The sequence below is a fragment of the Aspergillus ibericus genome (genome assembly GCF_003184845.1).
Source record: "Aspergillus ibericus CBS 121593 unplaced genomic scaffold BO80scaffold_81, whole genome shotgun sequence".
Lineage (NCBI taxonomy): Eukaryota > Fungi > Ascomycota > Eurotiomycetes > Eurotiales > Aspergillaceae > Aspergillus > Aspergillus ibericus.
In genome coordinates, this window is record NW_020292179.1 from 21,810 (window position 1) to 35,250 (window position 13,441).

General features: G+C 58.1%; 7 protein-coding genes across 7 annotated transcripts; 1 reads left to right on the forward strand and 6 right to left on the reverse strand.

Moving 5' to 3' along the window:
- Nucleotides 1-289: 289 nt before the first annotated feature.
- Nucleotides 290-2,394, reverse strand: BO80DRAFT_506307 (acetyl-CoA synthetase-like protein; the record flags this gene model as incomplete). The annotated part of the gene is made up of 6 exons (XM_025724539.1): nucleotides 1,277-2,394; nucleotides 939-1,227; nucleotides 774-877; nucleotides 575-728; nucleotides 416-508; nucleotides 290-316 (listed from the first exon to the last, which is right to left on the reverse strand). The coding sequence occupies exons 1-6, from the start codon at nucleotides 2,374-2,376 to the stop codon at nucleotides 290-292; spliced, it is 1,767 nt and encodes a 588-aa protein (XP_025569539.1). The 5' UTR covers nucleotides 2,377-2,394.
- Nucleotides 2,395-2,865: 471 nt separating this feature from the next.
- Nucleotides 2,866-3,213, reverse strand: BO80DRAFT_430049 (uncharacterized protein). Its single transcript, XM_025720621.1, has one exon. The coding sequence runs from the start codon at nucleotides 3,116-3,118 to the stop codon at nucleotides 2,906-2,908; it is 213 nt and encodes a 70-aa protein (XP_025569540.1). The 5' UTR covers nucleotides 3,119-3,213; the 3' UTR covers nucleotides 2,866-2,905.
- A 1-nt stretch (nucleotide 3,214) lies between these two features.
- BO80DRAFT_419446 (MFS general substrate transporter) lies at nucleotides 3,215-5,194 on the reverse strand. The gene is made up of 2 exons (XM_025718308.1): nucleotides 4,608-5,194; nucleotides 3,215-4,550 (listed from the first exon to the last, which is right to left on the reverse strand). Exons 1-2 carry the CDS (start codon nucleotides 4,908-4,910, stop codon nucleotides 3,312-3,314), a joined length of 1,542 nt encoding a protein of 513 aa, XP_025569541.1. The 5' UTR covers nucleotides 4,911-5,194; the 3' UTR covers nucleotides 3,215-3,311.
- Nucleotides 5,195-5,433: 239 nt separating this feature from the next.
- On the forward strand, nucleotides 5,434-7,658 carry BO80DRAFT_276754 (FolC bifunctional protein). Its single transcript, XM_025714890.1, has 4 exons — nucleotides 5,434-5,843; nucleotides 5,891-6,016; nucleotides 6,069-6,176; nucleotides 6,244-7,658. Exons 1-4 carry the CDS (start codon nucleotides 5,736-5,738, stop codon nucleotides 7,498-7,500), a joined length of 1,599 nt encoding a protein of 532 aa, XP_025569542.1. The 5' UTR covers nucleotides 5,434-5,735; the 3' UTR covers nucleotides 7,501-7,658.
- Nucleotides 7,659-7,748: 90 nt separating this feature from the next.
- On the reverse strand, nucleotides 7,749-10,007 carry BO80DRAFT_276251 (transcription factor domain-containing protein). The gene is made up of 6 exons (XM_025714887.1): nucleotides 9,389-10,007; nucleotides 9,156-9,319; nucleotides 8,908-9,084; nucleotides 8,696-8,853; nucleotides 8,518-8,644; nucleotides 7,749-8,448 (listed from the first exon to the last, which is right to left on the reverse strand). The coding sequence occupies exons 1-6, from the start codon at nucleotides 9,908-9,910 to the stop codon at nucleotides 7,800-7,802; spliced, it is 1,797 nt and encodes a 598-aa protein (XP_025569543.1). The 5' UTR covers nucleotides 9,911-10,007; the 3' UTR covers nucleotides 7,749-7,799.
- A 656-nt stretch (nucleotides 10,008-10,663) lies between these two features.
- On the reverse strand, nucleotides 10,664-12,282 carry BO80DRAFT_430053 (FAD-binding oxidoreductase). Its single transcript, XM_025720622.1, has 2 exons — nucleotides 11,623-12,282; nucleotides 10,664-11,561 (listed from the first exon to the last, which is right to left on the reverse strand). The coding sequence occupies exons 1-2, from the start codon at nucleotides 12,256-12,258 to the stop codon at nucleotides 10,815-10,817; spliced, it is 1,383 nt and encodes a 460-aa protein (XP_025569544.1). The 5' UTR covers nucleotides 12,259-12,282; the 3' UTR covers nucleotides 10,664-10,814.
- A 138-nt stretch (nucleotides 12,283-12,420) lies between these two features.
- On the reverse strand, nucleotides 12,421-13,344 carry BO80DRAFT_419457 (ankyrin repeat domain-containing protein; the record flags this gene model as incomplete). Its single annotated transcript, XM_025718309.1, has 1 exon — nucleotides 12,421-13,344. One exon carries the CDS (start codon nucleotides 13,342-13,344, stop codon nucleotides 12,421-12,423), a length of 924 nt encoding a protein of 307 aa, XP_025569545.1.
- Nucleotides 13,345-13,441: the final 97 nt, after the last annotated feature.

A 13,441-nucleotide genomic window follows, 5' to 3' on the forward strand; every position in this document is an offset into this window, starting at 1 on the left:
CAATCACTGTCTTATCTTCGAGTGCATTTGATCTCAGTACGGGCCACTATTCCCGATCGCATGCTGAAAACCATATGATGCGCACATACGAGAAGAGTTACGACTAAAGAAGCAGAGCATGAATGGCAGAAGATGAGATCCCATGAATTATTACTAACAGTTCAATCCCTCGTCGGAACAAGTCCCCAATCAGGCCACCCACACACCCCACGAAGCCTGGGAAAGATGATATGTACATGTCAAAGGAAAGAAAGTGAAGGCAAGTGGCCGGCCTATGGATTAGATCCTTTCACTTGCCCCTTTTGCTATTAAGACCCTGGATTAAGAAGGAATAGTACTAACTATGAGAAAAGTAATAGGAGACCGAGATACTTTTTTTTTTTGAAACGATCCACGACTAGAGGTGGACACCCACGCCGGACGTGGATGTGCCGTGGTAGTTGCCCAAGTAGTCGCCCAGCTCCGAAATCGCCAGCTGGCGAAGCTCACTGCGGAGGACTTTCCCTGACTACAATGCGTTGGTTCGTTAATATACCAGTCGCCGATGACAATAAGAGGTGGGCTATGGACATACCGCATTCCGAGGGATCTTCTCGATGAACGAGATGCCACCTGAGAGGCGCTTGTACGGGGGCAGCTTCTCGGAGATGAGCTCGTGGATCTCCTCTGCCGTCACCGTGGTCTTCGGAGAGGTCTGGATATAGGCTCTGGGGCCCTCGTCCTCATTCCTACAGGAGTTAGTTAATCCTCAGAGAATGACACATAAGGCTTACACTGCGACTCCAATAACCCCAACATCGCACACATGTGGATGCTGAAGGAGCACCGACTCAATCTCGACGGGTGAGACATGGCTTCCACAGACTTTGATCAAATCCTGCAGCGGTGGTGAGCACAGATCGGCTTTGGTGAGAGTGAGAAACATAATAGGGGTGTACCTTTTTGCGGTCGACGATATACCAGTTACCTTCATCATCGACGTATCCGACGTCACCCGTGGAGACCCAACCTTCGGCCCCGATCAATTGTTCTGTCGCGGCTGGGTTATTCCAGTATCCACGGCTCGACCCTGGCGTGCGGATCCAGATGTCTCCCACTTCGCCGGTCCTCAAAGTCCGAGAGGGGTCGCTAGAATCGGTCACTTTGCCTTCGTATGTGGCGTTCAGCTGGCCAACAGTCTCCGACTTAGGAGGTCGCAGTGGATCTGGCCCAGTAATAGTTCCCGTCCTATGATAAAGGGTCAGCAACGGAATGTCAGCAAGAACGAGTCGCCTACTCTGTCAGTCCCCAGGCACGGGCGACGTATCCAATCCCCAGGCTTTCCAGCTTGAATTTGGTGAACTGGCTCATGGGAGCAGCACAGCCTTCAACACGGCGGAGGCAGGCCAGGTCATATTCTCGACAGATGGGCGCATTCTTTGCCATAGCCGTGAGGACGGAGCTACGAATGATGGCATCCGTAATCTGAAACCGCTGAACCGCTTCACAGATACTTCGGAAGTCGTTGCGTCGCATCAGGTACAGGGGGACACCCATCCTGGGGAAGATGACGCAATATGACCGCTGGCCAACACTGTGATTGATCGCCAAGGAGCCCAGCACGCGGACATTTTCTGGGCCTCCCAGTCGAGGATTGTATCTCCAAGCCGGATGCGAGGAGATGCGCCGGGTGTATCCCAACGCCGCAGCAATGTAATTGCGATGCGACAGCTCCACGCCCTTGGGGTCACCAGTAGTACCCGAAGTGAAGAGCATTAGGATTGTGCTGTTATAATCCCGTGCGGAGACAACATTGGGATACCAGAATCGGGCCCCCTCCCATTCAGACGCCACCATAGTGTGCCAGTGTTGAATAGGTCCTTCTGGTTGGGTACAGCCATCCAGGAAGTCGTCGTCAAACATGAAAATTCGACTGTCGGGGTGATTGGCCTGGCGCGCAGCTTGGAGGGCTACTGGAAGGGTGGCTCGACTGGCGAAGATAACCGAGGGTTGAGCGAAGGTGATCAGGCGATAAAACTCGGGCTGGTTCAAAGCAGGTTGTCCTGACGCGAAGATGCACCCAGCCATCACGGTGCCCATAAGGAGTGCGGGATAGCAGAGGGCATTGCTGGTCACACATAGAATGCGGTCTTTGGGGTTGACCCCCAACTTCTGCAGTCCAACCGCCACTCGAGCGGATAGCAGGCGGTATTCTGCGAGGGACAGAGACCGGGTATCCGGGTAGTCGGCATCGATGAGGACCTTTCGGTCACTAAGAGCACGTCGTGGGGAGCCAAAGACGAACCGAGGGAGTGAACATTGAGGAATGGGAGTGGTCCATTTCGAAGCAGTGTAAGACGACCTTCCGCTCTGTAATTGCGACGTGGGTGGATGCATGATGAGAAAAGCTCACGAGAAGCAGCACGGGTTCTTTCACAAAGCTTGTGTGATCGGCTTGATTCTGGCCTTTGATCTCCTAGCACCCTCTGCCTTATATAGCTCTTGTCATGAACATGTCGCGACAGCAAATTGGGTTGGTGATGGGTTTACGTAAATGAGCCTCCTAGCGCAAGCCACGTCGGAGTATCGAACACTGATGCCTGCAGACTGTGAAACTATGAAAAATAGACCGGTCTGGTGGCTGCCGATGACAATCGCAGATCTGCACGTGTGGGGAAGGGGGCTGCCTGGTTTGTTGCAGGCTTGCAGCTGCATACCGATGATCTGCCTGTCCGCCCGGCCTGGCCGTATAGGTCGTCGATCAATGTGATGAAGGTTGGGATCGGTTTTACTCAACTTCATAGCGGCATTTGTTGGGCCCTATCTCCGGAGTTCAGTAGTGGCTCGGACATTTCATTGCTCGGACCGACCGAGGGAGCTGGACTCCCCTGATTATCACACTCCTGGGACCACATCGGCATCACTCTTACGCGACACCCTGTTTCCTATGCAGAGTCTCAATAGACTCGAAAGAGACCAGCTCATCACCCAGGTCGCTCAACAAATCTTGGCCACCTGGGTTGCACAAGGGATGATGTGATAGAGGAGCAGCCGTGTAACGCACTACCAAACACAAGCTCAACACAAGAGGTGCCACGGGGATTTCCATTGCGTACATGCAGGTGCCGGATGCGGACATTGGTCAACAATCCGTCTCTCTCGGGAATCCGTGCGACCCAAGACTTCCTACGGAGATTTGTTCCGATATATGCATACGAGAACCATGGTTCTGGCGCCTGTATTCGCTACTTGATATTATCTACCTATGAGAAGTCGTCCTCGATCTGCAGTGACTTGGCAGATCCCGGCGACGTATCTGAATGAGCGTCTGCTCACACCCTTGCGGCCTTCTGCTTACGGTACTCATGGCCCCAAAGCATGACCCACCACAGGAGCAGGCTGGAGATCACCCACATGACGGCAATCAGCGTTCCCATCCAGCCCATCCCAATCGCATCAATGATCGGTACCGCGGCCGCAACCGCGCCCGCTCCCAGGAAACAACGGAACATTGTGTTGGATGCCGTGACTGTCGCCGCCCGCTGGACGTGGCAATCCATCAGCAGCGTGATCAGCGTGCTGGTGGCCCCGGCGATGGTATGCGCGGTGAAGAACAGCATAATGAGCGGCCCGGCCACATTGACATTGTAGTTCATGACCCAGCCATAGCCGACGATGAAAATGCAGGCCAAGTACACCATTGGCAGAGTGATCTGGAGGCGAGCTCTCTCGACAGGGAATTCGAGAAGGTTCACTTGGCGGTTGTTTACCACCTCCAAGCCCCGCTGCTTGCCGAGCCGGCGGAAATTCCAATCCACAAATCGTCCGATCGTCCACCGGGAGGTGAGACTGCCAATGCCGTATGGGATATAGCACAGGCCGACCTGGAGCGAGTTGTAGTTGTACTTTTCTCCAAGCTGGGAGGATAAACTGCTCAGCACGGCAAAGTATCCGCAGTAAAGGAGGGAGGTAAATGCAATGAGGGCGCCAGTCTCCTTCTCGAGGGCGATCTGGACACTGTCCCACGGGGTCGGTCGTTTGACTTTAGGTGCCTCTGCCAGCTTAGCTTTCGCCGTCTCCTTGTCGACCAGCTGTTCGGGTTTGATGATTGTAATCAGCGGACGGTTCCAGCGTGGAGCCGGGATCGACCCATTGCCGACGACCTGCCGACAGGTCTCGGGAAAGCAGAGGAGGATGAGGATGATCATTGCCCCGGCAAAGATGGCGAGAAACCAGAAGATGCTCTCCCAATTCATGAACTGAGCCAGGACACCTCCAATTATGGGGCCGAGGGCGGGGCCCATGGTGATGCCCAGCGACGACCAGATCATGTATTTGCCTCGCTCGCCGCGGGTTACCACGTCGGCCGTGACAGCCATACCGACGACCGAGATGGCACTGCTCCCGCAACTCTGGAAGGTCCGGAGGACGATCAGCGCAATATAGTTGTCCTGCAGGGCCAGGCCGATGTTGACCCCGATATATGTGATCAGGCAGACCAGCATCGTTGGCCGTCGACCATATACATCCGAGATACTTCCGGTCACCAGAGGGGCCACGCCTTGGAAGATCTGCGCGGGTCTCGATTAGCCAATGCCACTCCACAACAACACAAGGTCGGCTCTTACCATGAACGTGGTGATGGTGAGGTTGATCTGGCTGACGGAGACATGCAAGTCATGAGACAACTGATCGATGGCCGGGTAGTAGATGTTCGCAGATACTGGGGCCAGAAAGCCGACGATCGCGGAGATGGCGATGGTCATGATCTTCTGCCTCTCGGTCAAGACGGTGTAGGGCGGTTCGGGTGGCGTGGTGGACGCCTGAGAGAGTGGCTGAAGACTCGCGCTGCTGGCATTTCCACTCAGCGAGCCGAGCTCAATGGTGTGTACGGTCTCTTGAGGACCCTTGTCTTTTGTGTCTTGCGACATGACGGTGCCTTGGTGCCTTAGGGAGTGACTAATGTTAGGAGAAGGCCTGGGGAGAGAAAGGAGTGGATTGGCGCAAGGAAGCGTAAATCGACCGCGAGAATTGCCATGTCTGGCACTGTTATACGACTCTGCGCGGGCTGCGTCTCGCCTCCTTCGATGACATATGCATCCACGCGACCAGTGCTTAATTTCCCGAAAGGGGTGTTTGAACGCGAAATCATGGTTCCGATGCTCTGGTCCTAGCCGGATTGCTTGAGGAGATTTCCCTTTCGGCGCACGGGTGCCTGGATCCCCAGCGAGGCCACGGACGGCTAACCTGCCTATCCACCGCATGATCTTCAGGTTCAGCCCGCCAAGAGAGGTGCAGGGATCCGGATTGGCAATAACACTCAAGTAATGGAAACTGGAAAAGGAAATGGCGGCAGCTGCAAGGGTCAAATGGGGCCCGCGAAAAAGCAAGCACGAGAAAAGGAACAGCAAAGTGCGCCGAGAAGAAGACGCGACAGCTTCGGCCGCATCAGTCACTGCATTGTCGATCTGGCATATCCACGCTACTGCAACCACTATCGACGGCGAAAATAAACTCCCGCTGGGACTGTCGATCCCGCAGCTGGCGCAAGCCTAAGCCCACATCGCAGACCTGCAGCCGCTCAGCAGAGCTGCCCAGCTCAACAGAAAGTGGTTGTTGAATCATGCCTCGATGGCTTCCCGGGAGGCTTGCGACACCAGTATATAAAGCTGACTCAAATCGGACTCCCACTCCATCAGACAAAGCATTGAAGACAGTGTTCCTTGAAAGTTTCCTGCCAGACACAGGTGTCCATCATGGCTCCATCGATCCAGTTCTTGCCAGAAGGGGACACTTCATCAGGCACATCATATCCTGTCACTCCCGCCCCGGAAGCACCAAAGACTGCCGAACATGCGTACGACGTGAGTCACCCCAAGCCAAGACTAGGCCCATACTAATGCCTGGAAAGGACACCCTCCGCAAGCTGAACCTGCTGGATACCAACTTTGCCTACCGGCAGAGAGCCATCAAGACTCACGACTGGGATGTCTTTATCCAGGACATGTTGCGGTGGTGTCGTGCAGCGGGATATGAGGTAGGTCATCTCGTGCCGCCCATCATTCCTCCGATCTGACAGAGATCTCCAGAGTCCCGATTTCGATCCCTTGAACGCGGTCCATATCGCCGGAAGTAAAGGCAAGGGTTCCACCTCGGCGTTTATTTTCTCAATTTTGTCCGAGTACCAGAGTCAGGAGGTAGGTCATGCAGCTCAGGCGTGTTCGCGAAGCTCCCTCGATTAGTACCCGCTAACGCGAACCCAAGAGCCCAATTCAGAAGCTGGGACTCTACACGTCTCCCCACCTGCGCACCGTGCGAGAACGTATTCGCATCAGCCCATCCAAGGACATGCCCTTCTACCAGACCCCACTGTCGGAGAAGCAGTTCGTGCAGTACTTCTCCGACGTATGGGAGCGACTAGGGCTGACGGATGACTGCGCCAAGGGAGGCCCGCCATTTGCCCGCTTCCTCACCCTAGTGGCACTGCACGGCTTCCTCCAGGAGAAGGTCGACACCGCTGTGGTCGAGGTATGCCTCGGAGGCCGCCACGACTCGACCAACGTACTCCACCGACCCAGTGTCTGCGCGATCACCAGCCTGGCCCTGGAACACACGGATCTACTGGGTGACACTATCGAAGAGATCGCCTGGGCCAAGGGCGGGATCATCAAGCCCGGGGTTCCCGTGTTTACGATTCCTCAGAAGCCTGGCGCTACCCGCACGCTGCAAAAGATCGCCGCCGAGCAAGGCGCGGAGCTGACGATCGTGCCCGTGCACCCGGAGGTGGAGACCATGGAGTTGGGCCTGGCCGGAGAGTTCCAGAAGATCAACGCCAGTCTAGCCATCGCCGTGGCCGCCAGTCATCTCCGCCGCATGGGCTATTCCGGGATCCCCGAGGACATCACGTCCGCCCCCTTACCCGAGAAATTCCGCCGGGCGCTCCGCAACGCCAGCTGGCCCGGTCGCTGCGAGACGCGAGAGTGCCGATCGGGCCGATTCCTGCTCGATGGGGCACACACGGTCGAAAGCATGGACCTGGTGGGCGCGTGGTTCGCCAAGAAGGCCGCGCAACTCGAATCCGCCAAGCGGGTGCTCATCTTCAACCAGCAAACCCGCGATGCCTTTACGTTGGTTCGACACCTGCGGGACAGTATCCGTCGGTCGGCGACGGGGGCCGTCACCGAAGTGCCCTTCCATCATGTCATCTTCTGCACCAACATCGCCTGGGAGAAGAATGAGGCTGCGGATATGGAGCGCGCGTCGATGATCTTCACCGGCAACTCCGGGCCCGAGAACCTCACCCTGCAGACCCAGCTGAGTGGCTACTGGCGGGGTATCCCAGGCGAAGAGATGACGGGCATCACGGTCGTGCGCACGGTAGAGGAGGCGGTGCGATGCGCTGGTGGCGTGGGAAGCGTCGCAGGGCAGTCACCGCTCGTTCTGATCACGGGTAGTCTGCATTTGATTGGCAGCGCGTCGGAGGTGCTGGAAACGCTGGAGGAGGAGGGAGTTCACTTGTAAAAGGAGCTGACGGGGGTAATTTCTTCTTTGCGGATGTACGCTGTCACTTTTCCCATGATCGATGCGAATTGTTGTTGGGGTAGGAGTAGCCATACAAAACGGGGTATAGGCTTTCAGGCAATCCTGGACTATATGCATAGCAGTAATCTAAAACAATCGATCGCTTTCCAAGGCAGAAGGCATGCAGTAATGTCGTGAATTGTAGAAACAGTGTATAGAAACGTATGTACAGTATCGGCTCCCTCGTATGTTGGGCAATTCATGTAGAAGACATCGTCTAGATCAAACCGTCCATGAAATCAAAAGGCCGACTCTTCCCCCGGCCGGCGATCTTCCCATTCATCCCCCTTCCCGACACTCAACCTCTCGTACCGCTCTAGCATGTCATGAAGGCCATAGTTGGCCAACGGGTCTGGGGCTTCACGGGTGTCGATAGCGCTGGTTTCGCCATCCAACTTGGTCAGGTTCTCCGCGTAGCGATCCCAGCGGTCGGGGGTCCGCGACTGCGAGTCCTGCTGGAACAGCTCCTTGATCCCGGGCGGTACTTCCTCCGACTGTTGCACCCGGTCCCCTTGGTTGCGGGACCGCACGGCCAACTTGAAGAGGTGGAACACGCTCCGTCCGAGCTGCGAGCGACAGGCGATGATGGACATGGCGCTGGTCAGCGTCAGGAAGTCCCGGTCGAGGATGTCGAAGTGGTCCTGGTCGAGAAGGGTGAATAGGGCGAGATTGATAGCATACATGGCGAACTGATGGGCGTGCTCCATGCCGTACTCCGACCGGAGTTGTTGCGAGAGGCTGGCGATGGTCCGCGCCGAGGAAATGGCGATGTCCTGGGAGCTGAATCCTTTGCTTCTGGGGGGCGTGCGCTCGTCGGATTCCGACAGTAGTGGGTGGACCCCAAACCGGTCGAAGCAAAGATTGATAACTAGCGTGTGGTATCGCATTCTGTTGTACAAGCCCCGATTTAGCTCTCTGTGGGCCCGAAAACAACCAAAAATCCGTAGCAAGACTCACCTGAGTAAGAGCAGATGCGGGGCCAGTCGCTCAGACGGATCGAAGCTGTCCGGTAGGTTCGCTTCCCACTGGCACAGCTGATCATAGAGATCTTGCTTGCGCTGATCCGGATCGGTCTCCGACCTGACTATCCGAGACAAGTTCCACGAAACATCACGGGCGATGAACGAGAGCTTACACGCTTCATCGAAGTACAAGCTCATGTATGACGGCCGCGAGAGATTGGAGACTGGGTATGGCGTCCACATGTCACTTAGATCAGTGTCGTTCCGATTGATGCGTTCGACGCTCACGGACCTCACGCGGCTCGGTCGGAGGAAGTTGGTGTGCACGACTCTGGCGTCACCTGCGGTCAGAATATCCCTGCGTCAGGGGCAGCACAAAACCTACGTATCGACTTGAAATAGACCCCATGCAGTGCGCCTGACCGAGACAATCATATCCTCGGACATCTGGGATGGCGCGAGATGTAGGTCGGGCTTGTTCACGATGCCTAGCGACTCGGCCATTTCAATGGCGCGATGCAGCATGGTGTAGCCCCAATCATCATGACCTGACAGGGAATATCTGTAAATTAGGACATGATCAGGTCCTGGCCTCGTCGGGGGGAGGCATGTGCCGCCCAGGTGATGACGTACCTCTCATACAGCAGCAGATGCGCTTGCAGAGAAGCCAGGCGGATATCTCCACCTTTTTCAAACTGATGCGATTGTAGGTGGCGCTCGGCCTCGGCTAGGAAGTCGGCACCTTTCGTGCGGACATCCCCGGGGATGGTATACGCTTCGGAATATTGCGAGTAGTACTAGTGGGTTTCACCAATGGAGATTCAGTACACGAGCCTGGCGATCAGCCACCGGCGGACGGAACTTACGCATGCGTTGGCCAGGAGGGCATTCACTAGGAAGGGACTGCAAAAGTCGGACTCGACCTTGCCCATAGCCATGTGTTTGACAAAGATCTGGCTGTCGAAAAAGGCGAAGAAGGGATAGTCCCAGACGAGATACAGGGAGACGAGGTGCGAGACCAGGTCGTCGTCGTCGGTGACGGAGGTCCATGGTTTGGCAGGGAGGCGGTAGGGGGCGCTGCCGCACAAGTAGCGGATATCCATGATTTGCGGGCGAAACCGCGGCGGCTCACTTTCGACCTCGATGCCGCGTCGCAGGCCCTCCAGGTGGTCCAGGGCGTCTTGGTCCGGCGCCGTGGCCCGGGCTTGCGCCAGGGCCTGATCCAGATAGGCGCGCACCTCCTCCAGCGAGGCATGGTTGCGGATCATCTCCACTAGCGTCTGCGCATGGTCGGGCTCGGTGAATTGCACAACCTGGAAGAGGTTGTGCAGCAGGTCCTCATGATAGTTGCCCGAACTGGTGGCGTATTCGGCGGCCGCCCGTTGCATGTGGTGATGCTCCCGGGGAGCCGGGCCCGGGCCTTTCTATGGCCTCTTCATTAACGCGGGTCCTGTCCTTGCACTTCTAGGGAGGACGACCCAGCGGAGGGGGGGGATGGGGGGGCATCGAGGGGGAAGAGAGCACTTACCTCGGGGGGAAGGGCGCCGTTGGGTCTCTTCCTCCGGGTGAACATGGTGGATGCATGGAGGGGACGGTAGGCACGGGAGGGGTGAGGAAGAAGAGGAAGAAGGGACTCGGAATGGTGCCTGAGTGTGGGAAGATGAGGGTGGATCGTCCCTCGTTGGATGATGCCATCATGACATCAAGCTATCGGCGGCGGGGGGAAAGGACTGAGGCGGCCTGCGATCGTCGACACTCATCCTGGATGATGGATCAAATCTGGAGGTGGGATAGATTCCCCGGAGATGCCTCAGTGGTTCTTTGTGATGAAGGGACAAAGACGAAGAGAAAGCGGAGACGAGTAGAGCGGCGTGAAGAGATGGAAAGGTGGAGGAGAAGAGAAGAGAAGAGTGAGGAGGGAAGGTAGATGAGGGGAACGGCTGAGGTAAGCACGCCGACGCGGACCCGAGTTACGGCCGATCTCTCTGCAGGGACTATCAGGATGGGAGGAATGGGAAGACAAGAGCAGGTAGAAACAATGACAGTGGAGAGTCGGTCCCTGAAATCAGCTCAGCACCTTCCTCAGATGTTGTCATGATCTAGGCCCAATGCTTAACCCCAATGACAATTGCGAGTACAATCCGCACTCAAGTATCATGTCCAACCCCGAAGTCTCCTCTACGCTGCAACTGTATTTCCAAGCCTGCAGTGAGATTCATCCTACATTTTACAAGCCACCAGTCAAATCTTGCAGGATGGATACATTACGCATACGGGCCATGTGGAGCAGCCCTAGAACTTCGGGATCGCCGCATTAAACACGCCCCGCGGATCACGCTCCCGCTTCAATTTGCACAAAAACTCGTACTCCGCCCCAAACACCCGTCGCATGTCCAGTTCCTCCGGCGCCGACAAGGCGAGATACGGCGCCGGCAGGATATTCCCCGGATCCGTCCGTGCCAACGCCGTCTGGAATGGCTGTCCCCAGGCCCGAATAGCCTCCAACGCCTCGGGCGTATCCGTGGCCCCGACGATCTCGAACATGTAATGGCCCTCGCGGCCGGGGAAGACGGCGTCCGGGGCGGGGTGGGCGGACGGCGAGGCAGCGCGGAGTTCATGGATGGCGACGAGGGCTCGGGGATCGGGGGGCATTTCCGTGGTGTAGGTGCCTATTGCATCGACAACCTCGTCGGTGAGCTGGCGCAGGCTGATGGTCCAGACCCGGCCGCGACTGTCCTTGGGGGCTAAGCGGGAGGCTTCCTCCAGCCAGGCAGGTGGGGTGGTCTCCTGCACGGAGTGAGACGCGACCGAGGCGAGGGTGGAAATCTTGTCGAGCCAGACCCGCCCGGTCTCGAGGTCGGCAGAACCCCAGAGGAAAAGCACGATGAAGGCCGGGCCGGTGGGGGTGTTGATCACGGCCTGCTGGAGGCTGAGGGCGGCTGGGATGCCTTGGGCGGATAAGGCCTGGTAGCCGTGGTTGTAGTGGCGGATGACGGCGGCCAGATGGCGGGAGTCAAAGAAAAGCACACCGGCCAGGATCTGATCGCGGTTGGGAACTAACGAACAGGACGGGACTGGAAGGGGGAATCTGGAGGCGCACCTTCTCCAGCCGATGCACCGGGACGGTAATCTCCGCCAGGACGCCAAATGCTCCTCCGGCGCCCCGGATGGCTCGCAGCAGGTCGGCATCGGCCTCCACCAGCTCGCCTTGCGCATTGATGACTTTGGCGGCCCGAATCTGGTCGACCCCGAGTCCGAACTGGGTGCTATACGGACCGTAGCCGCCATACAGCGCCCATCCCACGTATCCGACCCCGGAGACGATTCCGGTAGCAGCCACCAAGCCCTGTTTGTGAAGCTGAGCGATGACCTGGCCGAGCAAGGCGCCGCCCCCGATGCGGGCGGTGTCGCCCGAAGGGTCGATCTCGACGTGGTTGATGAGTCGCAGGTCCAGGGTGACCCCCTGGTCCTGGAACGACCGGCCGAAATTGTCGTGGCCCCCCGCCCGCACGGTGAAGGGGATGTCCCGGGCGATCAGAAAGGCCACCAGGGCGACCGCCTCGGCGATGGTTGGGGGCCGGACGATCACGCAAGGATTGAGCGCGGGGAGGCGGGCAAACGCTGTGCGGATGGCGGCATACTCGGGCGAGGCGGGAGTCACCCACTCGATGCTCGGATGCTGGGTTAGAAACCCGTGCAGTTCCTGCACGGTCGCTTCAGCAAGTTCGGCATCCATGCTGGCGATGATGGATGAAGAGAGCAGGAAGTTGGCGGGGACTGCGGCCAGCGGTGAAATATAGTGACGGCGCCGGCGCCCCTCCAGGGTTACATGCTATCCGTCAAAGAGGCTGACGTGAGAGATCATGGCACCAAGACTAGGGTCTGGCACCGAAAACCATCACGTCTCGACCCCAGCGTGGGAGGCCTGAAGGCGTCTCTTCGCCGCCACCCCTTCGGCCAGCACGCGTCGCATCTCCTCACTGCCCCTCCGTTGCGCATAGTCCCAGGCACTCCCCAAGGCCCCCTTGGCCTCTGGATCGGCCCCATGGGCCAACAACCAGCGGACCCGCGCGACCGCCCCGGCAATGACGGCATACACAATGGCATACCGCGGCGTCATCAGTCGGCAGTCCTGGGGTTGGTTCACATTGGCCCCATGGGCCACCAGCAGGGCCATCACGGGAATTCGCGCCGTGTCGAACTCTTCTGTGGGAGTGATGAGGGTCCGGTCCGCATCAGTCCCGGATGGGCACGCGGCCGCTGCGACATGCAACGGGAGACCTTGCTGGACATCGGCGCCCGCCTCGACCAGGAGACGCACCGTGTCGACATCACCACGGCCAGCGGCCAGTTCGAGCGCTGAGCGCCGGTGGAGGTCCAGAGCACCAGCATTGGGATCAACGCCCTGGTCGAGGAACCAGCGGAGGAGCGGCGGGTTGGTGATGACCCCCACCGTCAGTAGGCTCCCATCGTCCCAGAGGCCCTGCGGGCTCCAGCCATGGAGGGACAGCAGCTGGAAGAGGGGAAGCTGGCGCTCCGAGGGAGCCCGGAGGATGTTGAGCGCGGTCCGCTGAACAATCGGGGCCCCGGCGACGAGCAGAGAACGGGTGATGTCCTCGTTGCCTGCGCTGAGGGCGAAGGTCAGGCCTCGGTGGAGGAAGGCTGGCGTGCAAGTTCGTTCGGCCACCAGGGCCTCCACCGCGGAGAGAGGGCCCGCTCGACACGCGCATTCGAAGGGGGTCGCGGGGGCGAACGAGAGCCCGGTCCAGACCAAATCTTTGGGATCGACGATGGGGAGGTCGCTGTAGTCCTCGCGCGCCATGGCCAACCCCTGGTGCATCTGCTGCTGCTGTTGCTGCTGGTGCTGCTGGTAAGCCTGCATCATGAGCCGCTGCCGGAGCTGTGACTGCCACGAAGCC